This window comes from Poeciliopsis prolifica, unplaced genomic scaffold (assembly GCF_027474105.1).
Source record: "Poeciliopsis prolifica strain line A6 unplaced genomic scaffold, Auburn_PproV2 SCAFFOLD006, whole genome shotgun sequence".
NCBI classification, from domain to species: domain Eukaryota; kingdom Metazoa; phylum Chordata; class Actinopteri; order Cyprinodontiformes; family Poeciliidae; genus Poeciliopsis; species Poeciliopsis prolifica.
Window position 1 is genome coordinate 2,953,349 of NW_026562381.1, and position 14,152 is coordinate 2,967,500.

Genomic DNA, 14,152 nt, shown 5'->3' on the forward strand with positions numbered 1-14,152 from the left:
TCCTTGGACAGAGCCATGTCTTCCATAATCCTCACATTATGTTTGTGCAAGAGAATAGAGAAGTGTGATTTGTCTCACAAGAACAAACTGAGACAAAATATGTTTATGTGTAGGCAAGAGCATGTGCTAGTGCCAATTTTGATGCCTGGTATACGTTTTTCTTCCCACATTTTTATTATAATAGATTCATATTTATGGATGCATCAGATTTAGGAAAAATTGATTTTTACACAACTATTTAAAAAACTCTTTGCAAACAGAATCATTTCTCAAAATATCTCGCATTATGTGTATTAGAAAAACCCTTATAAATTTACCTGAATGTGGTGATGTAACACAGTGGCTGAAATTCCTCCCCAAAAAACAAAGAAAGGGGTGTGGCAGATGCAACTGAAGTCAGCTGTCCTTACGTCTGACTTGCTTGAGGTTAAAGGTTAAGCTTGTGTTTGTAACATCCATATCAGAAAGCTGCATGTAGGATATATACCCAAACTCCAAATGATATCACTACGGACACACTGTTTTCTGTTATTCCACTTATGCTTGTGTATGTAACAGTTTATAGCATAACTCTAAAATAAAGAGATTTTTGTGGGGCGCTAGACCCTTAAAATGTTTGAGTTGCTTTTTATATGCTCCCATTCTGACTGCTGCATATGTAAGGGGATATGATGTAAAATCTAATGTTCTGCTGAGTCCATTTCTTTTGCTAGATGTCAAAATCTCATTTAAGATTTATATTAATTTCAAGGAATCCACTGAGCATCTAAGTCGACTGTTCAATGTTTTCTGTGTATGCAAAAGTGGTCAAATGATTATTAGTCAAATTAATCAGAAAGATGGTCAATCCATCTGTTTTATTTTAACTTTCGGACATTTATAGATCAAATACAAAGTGTAACTTTAAGCAGTGCTGCTATTTGAAGAATTATATCAATTCTGTTGCAGAGTTTGAAGTTTAATGAAAACAGACTGAACAGAGTGAAAAAGATTCAGAATAATTCATTTAAAATAAAAAAGTCTTTACTCCACAGTGGGCATGTGGAGAAGTAATTTATGTGTTGGGTTTATATATATATATATATATATATGTATCATTTCCAGATAACGAGTCCACGTAGAATTCACTGCAGCATTTCTAATGATCTCTAATTTTCTAAACTGGTTTTAAAAATCTGGGGTTTTTTCCACCAAAAAGTCTGTGTGTGTGAATAGTAGGTTCAAACTGTCTGCTTCACCAAATGTGTGAAAAGGGCTTAAAACTTCTCAGTTATGCAGATTTAAATAGAAGCACATAAAATACAGCATTTGTAAAACATTTGTTACAAAATAATAATAATAATAATAATAATAAAACATTTTAGGGCTAACAGAACCTTAAGCCTCAGGCCGTTGCCCCAGTATGATCAGCCCAGTGGAAAGAACTGGGTACATGAGAGAGGAACTGGGCCTCCTGGAGGAAGTCAGGTTTGGAGAACGGGGTCAAAAAGGGCCCAGAATGAGAGCCAGGAAAGACTAAACTGTACTGCTCAAATTAAATTTTTGTTTTTTTAACATTTCATATCCAATCAGAATAACTGCACCCACAAAAAGCCTAAGTGCAGATGAAGTCGGGAATAAAGCAGGAAAAACTGACTATAACATAAATCTATATTTTTTCTCTTTAATCCAGTCATTATAAAAATGTTCTGTGAATGTAGCAGGGACATTAGCCCCCTTCTGAGCTATTATCCCAGCAGTCTGGTGTTGCAATTTCACACTTCACTGATTCCGACAAGCAGCAGAGAGTCTGCATGCCCCAGATTTCACCTTGTTTAGGTAATACAGAAAAAATCATTCCCAAGACTGGGCAAATTAAACTGGCTCCTGGATGGGCACACTGTTGCCAATTTCAAAAGAAAAAAAAAGAGAAAAACAGAGATACGGAAACATGAGCGTTTATTCCGCAGATAAGATTAACTGTATTAAATCTATAGAGTTTAACTTCTAAGCAGCCAGCAGATTTGGACCAATTTTACTACTTTGATACAGTTATTCATATCTAACCTTTTGCTTTAAACATCGGGTTTTTAATCTGCCCTCCACGCCTCCGTCTGGTCGTGCGAGTTTAGGTCAACTCCCAATGTCACGTCTGATATTATCACCTTTTTGGAGCCTTTGCCGGCTTCCTCTCTAATGCATGCACGTCGGCGTATTAAATGCAACCGGCAGACAGGAGAGTTTATACATTATTTATGTTCATCAGGAGTGAAAACAAACTGGCTCCGTAGTAATGCTGCACAGTGTGAACCCGTGTGCTGATCTGCAGAGCGCAACGCGCAGCCTTTTGTTTTATGCAAAGGGGAATTTAATCTCCGTCGCGTTTTCTTCATGTTTCCAGAAAAGTGCGACAACGTCGCGTTTACACCAAAGCAAAGCGCCGAAAAGGCAACGGAAATTATGAATTTGGTGACGTTTTGAAAGGAAGTTATTTCATCTTTGCCGAGATGATGGTTTTCATTTCAGTTTTATGAACAATCAAGACTTAATTCATTAAAAAGAAGCTTTTCCTCCAAGTTTCAAAGGCAGAAACTTATGAACTCACCGCGTTTAAGTTGTTTTTTCCCCCTCCTCCTCTTGCATGACAGTCTGCAATTATTGAGTGTGTAAATAAATTTTAAAACAATTAAAAACTTACAATTTTATTATAAACAGAAGAAAAAAGATACATTGAAATGAGGTTTAATTATGGGACATTTTTAACTTTAAACTTCAAAGTAAACAAAACATAATTTTAATATAGAGCTTCATAAAGCTAACAATATATAAAATAAAAGAACACAATAATAATAATAATAGTAATAATAATAATAAAAATAATAATAATAAGAAGAATAATGTTTAGAGAAGTTAGTAGATTTTAAATCTGCTCTGCAGATTTTAAATGGATGATTATGCAGACATGCATCATCCAACTTCTAAGTCTCAGTGTCTTATTTAGTAAAACAACAACAACAACAACACACACTTAAAAGGGTGTTACTATTTTAATATTTGTTATTTTTATGCCTTTCAATTTGAATAATTTGCAAGAACTGTGTTTACCCTGAACCACTGAGGTCACTGTCCTCCCCAGCCTGGACAGAAATATGTCACCGGCCTTCATGGCGGAGGATGGAGTTGTCGTCTCTGTGATGATATATGAAAAGCATGCGGCCATCTTGCTTTCGAACAAACATGTTGATTTGTAGCCTCAGAAGGCCCTCCTGGCTGGGGGAGAAAAACAGTGTCAGCCACACCATCATGTAACTACACTCTGTCATTTTGACTTTTTTTTTGTGGCGTTATTTAATTCAAAGTTGAAATTTAAACCACTGCTGTTTGTGGTGTTTTACATAACAGGCTAAGACAAAATTGCGGCAGTCTGTAGAACTTTGTGGGGACTAAAAAAGGGGTCTCCGAACCAGCTGAAAGACTTTTGGGAATGCTTGTGTGAAACAAAGTCTCTTCTCCTTTGTGACTTGCCTTCAGAGCAGAATTGAAACAGGAAAAAGCAATTATTGTAGAGATTGTCCCACAGGCATTGAAAAGCTATCAGCATGAGGGTTGGGATTGGCTTGGGGGACACCTATGGCCCCATGCATTATCCTGGCATGAGGTCGCTTTGGCAATCGGCTGCCAATTTCCACCAGCACCTGGCTTCCCCATCCCCCTCTTTCACCGGGCCCTCCTACCTGGTTTCCTTTTCTCCTCCTGCACCGCCTCCTTCCTCTCTAAACCCCACGCCTGTTATTGTCCCAGGAAGGACACTTTTAAATAAGATAGAGGGGGGAAAAAAAAAATCGGAGAAAGTTTAAACTGTTAAACCTCACTTTACCCTTCCCCATTACGACGGATCGTGGAGTTGATACGACTGTAGGGTAGAAAATATGCGTTTGACTCAGCTTTGTTTGTGTAGCTGAACCCAGAACCATAATAATACCTTCAACTCCCCAAAAAACCCACTGAATAACAGTGCGGCTAATGCTGTGAAAATATAGGCCAGTTGTGTTCTGTTTGGCCAAAAGGCATGGTGGGAGAGTGGAATCTAGATTACTGGAAAAGTGGGAAGAAAATAACTGGTGCTATGTCTAACACTTTTTATTATGGCTGTTGAAAACCTGCATAGCACAGCTGTTGAATATCACTCTGGTGTTTTGCACAAGAGCTGCTGCCACCCACTCAAACACCTGGTCTCTTCCTGTCAGGGCCACTCACCCAAACACATTCAATTACAGCAAGGTAACCTCTGATCAGGGGGCCAGGGATGCACAACAGGGGCCACAGCATTGCATATGAAAATCCAGATTGTACCGCTGCTCCTTCTGTTTCTCATTTTGTTAAAGGTTTTATCTCTTTGCTCGTGCTCATCCGTTCGGCCGCGCTTTTGTTAACGGAGTTTGAATATTTGTTTGGCAATTTCAGGACTGTTAAAATTGCCTTACTTGCTACATTTTGTAGGCAATGCACTTTTTCATTAATGCTGAACATCAGAATGGATCAAGGTATGTTGAAATATCTCTAGAAAGACATCATTTTTGTGCACTTAACTGGAGTGCTTGAAGGATCAATTTTACTTTGACTACCAGTTTGACTTTTTTCAAGCAACAAATATCTTGTCTGGTTGTGTTTTCAGCTGTGCCATTTTTATAAATAAAAAAAAGCATTTTAAAGGGCAATAATTTACAAAGAAACTAGTTTTAGAGAATATCAATGGTGATCTGTAACTTATACATAACATATTGTTTACCCATAGGGCTCTGGCAGATTTTCTGTTTGGAGAAAGAACATTAAAATGTGAAACTTTTAAAATTCCTGATTCAGAAAAAACGCAAAAACACTAAAAATACAAAAAATATCACAGCGCATTTCACTAATCACTCCATACCAAATAGTAATAATGAACAAAATAAAATAATAATAAGACAGATATAATCCCTCTTTTATTTAGGGAAAATCAGAAAACCAAAACTCTAGAAGTTGCTGTCTTTAATTGTATCCGTCCATATGAACATGTCGCGAGGAGAGTGACACACACGTGCAGCATCTTTGTCAGGATCAACCAGATTGTTATTGATGATGCTATCCCTGCCTCGTGCATATAACGGATTAAAGAGCGCAGAGACATTATGCAACTGTAGAGCTGGCCTTTTTTCCTTTGTCTTGATTGGCATTTCTGGGACACAAGATGGAACTGTGAAAACAATATGGACAACTTTAGATCTATCTATCTATCTATCTATCTATCTACTATCTATCTATATCTATCTATCTATCTATCTATCTATCTATCTATCTATCTATCTATCTATCTATCTATCTATATCTATCTATCTATCTATCTATCTATCTATCTATCTATCTATCTATCTATATCTATCTATCTATCTATCTATCTATCTATCTATCTATCTATCTATCTATCTATCTATCTATCTATCTATCTATCTATCTATCTATCTATCTATCTATCTATCTATCTTGCGCACGCGCAAACACATCGCCACTGGAAGCGACAAAAACTCTCTTTAAATAATGGGAAATCTCTCCAATTCTAATTCATTGTCTTTAGAAAAGGAGACATTAAGGAGTATTGTCTCTTTTATTTTGAAAGAGTAATGAATATGTGAGCGTCGCGGTCCGCCTCCCACCCTCTCCCCTCAGGGACAGACCTCCGTCCTGCGAGGCTGGCCCCGGGGCTCGCAGGTGAAAAGTTTGCTGGAAGTGCCGAATCAACCCTATTCACACAGGCTAAAAAAAAATATGGCTTTGAAATGTTGACTTTGCAGACGATATAATGGCCAAATGCTTAGTGAAGTGGCTGCAGCGCCCTTTTAATTAGACTAACGATTTAATTGCAGGTGGTGAAAGTTAAGAGTTCAGTTTAAAACCTCAGCATTAGTCTGTCTTACTGCGAAGCGCAGGGAATGCATGCATGGGACTGGGAGGAAGAGCCTCTGTCGTAACGGGTCACAAATGCTCATTTACGCTTCCGCCACCCGTTAAAAAGCGCTGAGATTATATCTGTCAGAAGACACAACGCGAGGCACAATTGGTGAACATCTGCTTTGCTGAATGAGCGTTTGCCAGGGCGCGCACTCCGGGGACCTATTAATGTTGATTCCTGCGTGCGCACACTCTGATAAGGAATTCATCAAGTTTCTGACACCACGCCAGATGTTGAGGGGAATTACCGCTGTCTCTAGTCGGACATCGTACTAATAGATTGCCTTCAAGAGCGTTTTATTGGAGAACAGGACGCTTGGTGTGTTTTGTGGGAGGATAACAATGAAGCAATTAAATATACATTTGACTGGGACTCTTTAGTTATTTGAAGCCTCATGAAAAAAATGGCGTTGCTTTCTTGTTCTCGTTATCCATTGTTCAGACGCTTTACCTGAACTCAATTAGCAACTTTCACCTATTTTACGCATCGGCAGCAGGATCGTGATTAGGCGTGTTATTCAAATTCTGTCTTATGTAAAGCAATCGAAGAACAATGGAAGTCGAACACAAAGCAATTGTGTTGTGCATCACAACGCCTTAAGATTTAAAGGCGGATTAAGAGACTTTTTGAATGCATATTCAGCACCCTGCTGGAGGTGAAATAAGCATCCATAATTAACAAATACATTACCTTCCATGCAAAATCTTTTAAATTAAATGACATCAAATTCAGTTTATCCATTGAACTAAATTGCTAAACAGGTTCAGTTCGGACGTGCAAGTTGTATAGGTTAAATTCTGTCTATATTCTGTCAATCACCTCCCATAGTCACCTTCAGATCCAATGATATACAGTGAAAATTAAAATCCAATTATAAAACACTGCAATCGACCGTTGCACGCTGGGGTAAACTTCGATGTTTACCCCAGAGTAATTAAATTGTTTTTTTTAGATAGTTTTTCTTACTGTGGTGTAGCAAATTTATTTTGTCTAACCCCTTTAAAGCCAAAATGTGCAGTTTCTGATGAGCTGGAATAAATTCAGTCACAGTTTCATATAGTTCCTCTCTGTGAGGCGCTAAACATCTCCACATGGCTGCATTTGTTTATTTAATGGAATAACATAACACTACAACAGACTGAAGTTCAATATAATTATGCAGAAACACTCAAGCACACAAATGTCCCTTGATTTAGAATATACAGAGTCAAACATGTACTTTTCAGAGCAAATGTTGCACTAAAGTAATGCTGTGGGAATATATATTTAAAAAATATGTTTTCTACTTGGAAAAGGGAGTTTAAGCTCATCTTAGTAAGAACATTATATTATCCCACCAGTCACAATTGTCACCGATCATAAAACACACTTTTTATATATTTTCCCACAATTTTTTCAAATTATTTCCCCTTGATTAGTTTAAAGGAGTATAAATGACATCTGATTTTAATGCTTTTATGTCTGGGGGGAAAAAAAGTGGGATTAAATGGGTTAAGGGTTGTTGGCGCAGTGATGCAAAGTAACCTGAACATCTTCCAGGGATTTGACAGCGGTGCGGTGAAGTTCAGACACGTACGCGATGTCCCCAGCAACAAAATAACAATAAAAAAAGAAAAACACACACAAAAAAAACAGTAGAAAACAAAAATAATAACGGGAGAAAAAAAAGTCTCGGCTTCAGATCAAAGGCCTAGAAGCAAACCCAAACTCTGTCCCACTCACTGCAAAGCACATAAGTCCTACATTAAGTGCCGGATAAAACCTCAGATGTAAATAAACAGACTTGCATCTGATGCTCTGGGTTTTTTATGCACTAAATTACCTTACTTTAGAACCTGGAGATTCAGAGATGAGGTCTGCATAAGATGCATTGCGTCCCTCTAATCAGTAATTTATCAACACCAAACAAATGATCAGCTAAGTTTATTATTAAGATCGCCGCCTCCGTTGCGTGACAAAAGGTTGGAGACTTGCTTGTGTGACTTTATCCTCTTAGAGCGCGCTCTCCCCGCTTAGCCAGCAAATACTCTGCGGCTGAGGAGACACGGGGAAGGTAAAGGGATAGGGCTGTCCAATCAATCCCATATTAAACTTGAGCGGAAGGCGCGTGCTGGAGTGCACCTCAGTTCTATTTTTTTCTCTCAGTGCAGAGCACAAAGTCCTCCCTCCCTCCTTCCCTCCTCCCTCTTCCCTGCAGCGTCTCTGCCACAAACAGAAGAGAGGGAGTGAGACAGATTACATACAACTGCGCGCTGCCAGTCCGCGCACAGCAGCCAAGCAGTCCAAAGCAACTGAATGAGGGCTTACTCGAGCTGCTGTAGTTGGATATTGTCTATGTCTAACAATGCTTCCTGATCCATTGAGAATCTTGAAAAAGGAACCTTTTATGTATTTCTTCATTCTGGAATGAACCGTCTGCTCTCCTCTCGGTGTAACAACGTGCAACACTTACACGGCTTGACCTAAATCCATATTTATCTGCTGTAAAATACCGAGGAATTATATAAAAATAGGACTATGCATAAAGTTTTTAGTCATCATGTCATCACACTTCTGGCGCATCCCTCTGTTCTGACCCCCTTCTACCGGTTAAGCATCTCTTCCAAAGTGCATGCGTAAAAAAGTGCGGCTTCCATGTGCCCCCTTCTCTGGGAGAGAAACCGGGGTCTCTGTTATTTCACGTCACGTTGTCTGAGAGGAGGAACTTGAAATGTGCGACGAGACGAGCCGAGAAGGGAGGGAGGCGGGCAAGGCAAAAAAAAAAAAAAAAAAAAAAAAACAGAAAAGAGGAGGGGGTGCAGGGAAAAGAGAAGAGGAGGAAGGGGCGAAAAGAAATGAAATCAAACGGAGAGCGAGGGAGTAGAGCGCTTGCGCAAAAAAGAATCAAAAACAGAATTTGAGTCACAGCATATAAATCTGTTCACGGTTAAAGGATTTTAATGCTCTACTGAAAAGTACATTAATGTAAAGCAGCAACAAAGCTCAGCAGATGTAGTAAGGCAGCGCACTGACTAAATAATTATTTTATACTGATGTAAATTTCAGCGTTTTGCATCAACTTTTCTTTTTAAGTCACTCAAATTCCAAGTTGTAATCCTCATTGCTTCGTCCACTGATGCTTGTTTGCCGTGTCGTGGTGCCTCATTAATCGGTTGTGGCAGAGACACTTTTGGCAACGTTCCCCACTCCACTGCCACGGTCACGCAGGGTCCTCAACTTCCCTTCTCAGGTCTGCAAGTCAACATTATTTCACAGAAGTATTATCAGGGGCGCCACCAAGGGGGGGCTGGTGGGTGCCATGTGTATGTTGGAGCTTGAAAACCTAACAGTTTGTTAGATGTTTAAATAAACATAATTTGTTTTTTGTTTTTTTAATTCCAGCACCACATCATACTGCTTTCGCTGTTGGTTTTGTTGTCCTGTCCTAAGGTTATAACCGACCCCCATTTAGCCACCCCTTAAAATGCCTCCAAGCTTCCTGACTAGTGTTATTTGTCTTAAAAGGAAAAAACAATGGAGAAAAGAGCAATTATGTTATTTGTTTTTATATTGTATGATTTGTTGTTCTTGCAGCCCAGACAGTTACGGGCAGAGGCAATGACCATTCCTACAAATTAACAGTTCTATGTGCACATTTCTGTTCATTCTTTTGAAAAGAGAAATATGCCTTATTTAACTGCAATTTATTTATTAATTTATTTCTGAAATCATGGATGCTAAATTAGGCAGCGGGGCTAGAGATAACATGTAATAATCTATGGATCCTTATAGACCACAGACTATTAGGATAACTTTTTATAATATATTTTCAGTGGACTTAAAATTAATGTTTCACCAAATAAATCTAGATAAATAAAACATTACATGATGGTGTGGCATTCCTTCATTATTATTTTCTCCTATCTGGCCACTCATTCAAAACTGTTAGGATGAACCTCTATTATTATTTTTTTTTACTACTTTTTAAAGATCCTTAAGAGAAAACACAAAAGCAGGTTTTGTTGTGTTGATTTAGTTCTGCGATTCTCCACGTGGGCAATGGCCACCCTGATGAATTTTCTAAGCACTTCCTGGTCAGACTGCTTTACATGCATCCGTTTTTTGTGTGTATGCATTTCAGAAAGGAATGATATTTGATGAATTGTAACGTGTTAATTTTAATATGTTTCACTTTTCGTCTGAAAACGCTGTTTTCAATGTCTGTCGGTCTCTCCTGACTCCAGTCAAATGGTATTTGGACCGCAAATAGGCAAAATAAAGGGAGAGCTACAGCATTTTAAAATCATACGTGCCGAAATAATTTACTGTAAAATTCTGCTCCGGCGTTTTTGTTTTGGTGTGCCACCCCTAGATGGTCCCCCATCTGGCCATCCCTCAGAAAACTTCCAGACGGCGCCTGTGATTATTATTATCCTCTATAAAGATCAGTTGGAAAGTAAGAAAAATATATTCATAATAATAATAATAATAATAAACACTAAAGAAACTTTTCTCGTGATAAATGTTTTGTACAGTTTACCGCTAATCTCCAAAGCTGCCGTCCTCTAACTTGCTTTCCAAATATTCCCACACATAATGCGCGCGCACGCTCTCTCTCTCTCTCTCTCTCTCTCTCTCTCTCTCTCTCTCTCTTCTCTCTCTCTCTCTCTCTCTTCCTCTCTCTCTCTCTCTTACCCTGGTACACTCACGCACAAACACACACACACACATACGCACACACACACAATCAAGATACTAAGATGGCGCCTAATCAGTGTCAAGTTCAAGTGACTCCCACAAGTCTAATGCAAAAAGCATTTCACACCGTGTGCTGTACAGAATGCAGCGTGCAGAAACAACGTGGTGCTAATAATAATAATAATAATAATAATAATAATAATAATAATAATAATAATAATAATCAAGGTGGCAGTCCGAGAGTCGCTTTTTTCATAATGTTTGTTTTTAATTTCAATCAAAATTTCCGTTCACATTTGTTCATAAATAGTTGGCAGAACAAACCAACCAACATACAGTAGCCTAAAAAGTACAAGGAAACGTCTGACTCTAGGTAGGCTCTAAGCGCGTATAGGCCTGTTTGTTGTAACATAGTTTGCCTCGATGTGGCACAGTGACACAGTTCATCAGTGATACAGTTTTGCTCTTCAGGAATAACTCGGAGTGTGACCCATTTTTTTCCCTCCCACAAAGTGTTACAACATCACATTCTAGCTGTGTTTTTATACATCAGATATTTTCCTCCGACCTCTGGACATGGGGGCAGGAAGGTGGCGGGAATAAGAAAATGTACTTCTTTTTTTAAATTAAGGTATAGAAAATAGCATATAAAACATATACTCCTTAAATTATTTAAATAAAGTCATTTCATATATCACTGTCAAGAGGTACCGTTTCACTTTTTTACATTTTATTTTTTTAAAAGTAGTGCTGGTGGTCTGAAAATTGTTCTCGTAAGAGTACAATATACTTTGTGTATGCATAATATTTAATTCTTGAGAATAGGTTACAATGCAATGCTGTAACTCTTTTTGTCGCCACTGAACGTGTTCTCCCTCCAATTTCCCTTCCACTATTTTTTTTTGTTAAACACAACAAAAAGAAAAAAGGTCATCTTGACAAGTTATTCACACAAAAAACAAGCAAAAATGTGTAATCAAAACTGCTCTATATGCAACACCACAACAAATAACACGATTTAGTTTCACAGAAGAGTTACATTTAAAACAATGCAAGCTGACAGACAAAAAAAAAACATAACTTATTTTATTTTTGAAGATACTGTATCGTGACAGTTCAATTGTTGCCGATGCAGACATTTAAACAGAGGCTACTTCGCACAAAGACATTTGCTGGAACTATAAAGTTTGCCATACAGGCGTATTTTTTCGGGTGCTTGACCCCCTCAAATTGAAATGAATACTGAAAAATACTCGATTTGGATAATCATGAACTGCGCACAACTCGTCTAAGATCTGTATATATAGGAGTGGAATAGGCTGATGGGTTCATTCTTTTTTAAAATCTTATTTTCTCCTCTAAGATTTGACATCTATTGCTGATCCTATAAAAAAAAAAAATCCACAAAAAAGTTTAAACTGAACCAAATATATAAAAAGAACCGCTTGGAAGCGTTTCAGCTCAACTGAACTCAGTTCTAGACAGTCAATGTTTTTTTTTTTTTCATACATGTCAATGGTCTCATAAGGAAATAAAAGTGACTGAAATATCTGCAATATATATAGACAAATCCATAATATTCATATAGATGTTTTTTTTTTCTATTCGGTCCAAATAAGACACATGTAGGCCTATTTCTGTTAAGAAGAGGAAAACAGAAGGATACAATCGCGATGTTGGAGCTTAAAGAAGAGTTTATCATTTGTTCAATGTTAAGCTGGTTATGACCAAAAACTGTACAGATCTTGTTAGAAAAAACATTTCCATAAATATCATTTAAGTTTCAGAACTTATACCCATAATTAAATTACAAATCGATAAATATGGCATCATGGATATGTATTTACAACGGTATAAACAAAAGGCAACGTTATATTCAACGGTAACAATCGTAAACCTAATACCACATGTCTCCACCTGAAAACGGACGTTGACAACAGATGCGACCCCATCAAACAAGGAAAAAAATACATTCACGAGTATAATATTTATTTAGGATTTTCAGTTTTTTTTTTGTTTGTTTTTTCTGTTTTTTAAATCTGCGTTCAAGTTCATGACAAAGACTTTGGCACGTTTCTTAAGACTGTTTTTGAAGTTTCAACAATCAATCGAAGGAGGCGACGTTACCGTCATATAAAACAGCGTGAAATAATCTTTCATTTTTTTCATTACTTTTTTTTTCTTACTTAAATAAAAATTTGAGAAAATACATAAAATGAAAAAAATAAAACAAGCTTTCTGAAATCTGTAAACTAAAAGATTAAAAATAAAAAGAAAAAAAATTGTAATCAGAAAGTTTATTTAGTCGTGGATGATTTGTTTTAAAACTGCGGAATAAAGTCATTTTTTCCGTGATCCTGAGAACGGACGTGGCCTGCTTGGTGCTGGCTTTTGCTCTCATCTCCATGTTGTTGTTGTTCCAGTCCCATTTGTTTGTATGCGTGTGTGTGTGTGTGTGTGTGTGTGTGAGAGAGAGAGAGAGAGGGGGGGGGGGGGGGGGTGTGCGCGCAAGAGTGTGTATGGGAGAGAAAATGGTTTTATTTTAAGTCACTCCTCGTTCATCTTCATGGTCCAAACTGCAGGGAGAGGCTCCACTCCTCACGACTTCAAACATACCACTCGTTAAAGTTGGGCGGCAGTCCTTCACTGTGACCAGGCGTGTTTTGCACGGCTGACGGCGGTGTTTTTGTCGGGTCCTCGGTGCTCGCTGAGACCAGCACCGGTGGAGTGGCCGATTCATATCCGGAGCTCGCTGCCGGGGAAGATTCCGAACCTTGAGACTCATGTACCTAAATAAAATAAAAACAAATAAATGAACACAAGGATAGATAGTGTAATTGCATACACATGCCCCCTAACCCCGACCCCCCCTTTCCACACACACGCACAGATACGTACAAGTAAATGCGACTGGAACAACTAATAATATCCACGTTCAAAGGTGGACTGTTTTTGAAATATTGAGGTAAACATATTCATTTAAACCTGAAATATAAATTCGAATAATGAGAAGATATTTTCTCTGTTAAGCACAACTTAGTTCTAAGTATTTACTCGTTGGCATCATATTTGTTTACACTCTTTTTTCCCCCAGCAATCAGATCTTAAGCAATGCCTCAAGTTGTGTCTGTGGCAGAGGAATGGGGGGTTGAAGTGGTGGTGGTGGAGCGTGTGTGTGTGTGTGTGTGTGTGCGTGCGTGTGTGTGTGTTAATGTGTTTAAGGAGTAATGAAGACGTTAATTACCTTCATGTGTTTCCTGAGAGAGCTGGGGTGTGTGTAGGACTTGTCGCACACTTTGCAGATGTATGGCTTGTCTGACGTGTGCACATGCATGTGCTTTTTCCTGTCGCTGCTGTTGGCGAAGCGTCTGTCGCAGCCGTCAAATTCACACTTAAACGGCTTCTCACCTGCGGGATTAAACAAACCCACAGCACACCGTGAATCACGACTGCAACACACAAACAAACAAACACACAAAAAAATTTCAACCCCCCGATTGTAACACCCAC

General features: G+C 38.3%; 1 protein-coding gene and 1 long non-coding RNA gene across 2 annotated transcripts in view; one reads left to right on the forward strand and one right to left on the reverse strand.

The window, feature by feature from the left end:
* LOC129360406 (uncharacterized) overlaps positions 1 to 14,152 on the forward strand; it is a 110,627-nt gene that overhangs the window by 44,835 nt on the left and 51,640 nt on the right. The gene's annotated exons all lie outside the window — the stretch shown is intronic.
* Positions 10,886 to 14,152, reverse strand: part of LOC129360404 (zinc finger protein ZIC 3-like) — a 5,141-nt gene continuing 1,874 nt past the window's right edge. Inside the window, exons 2-3 of the mRNA XM_055030602.1 lie at positions 13,887 to 14,050; positions 10,886 to 13,431 (exon numbers count right to left, since the gene is read on the reverse strand). Of these exons, the coding sequence (XP_054886577.1) occupies positions 13,249 to 13,431; positions 13,887 to 14,050 (347 nt within the window). The 3' untranslated portion in view covers positions 10,886 to 13,248. The remainder of the gene's footprint in view (positions 13,432 to 13,886; positions 14,051 to 14,152) is intronic.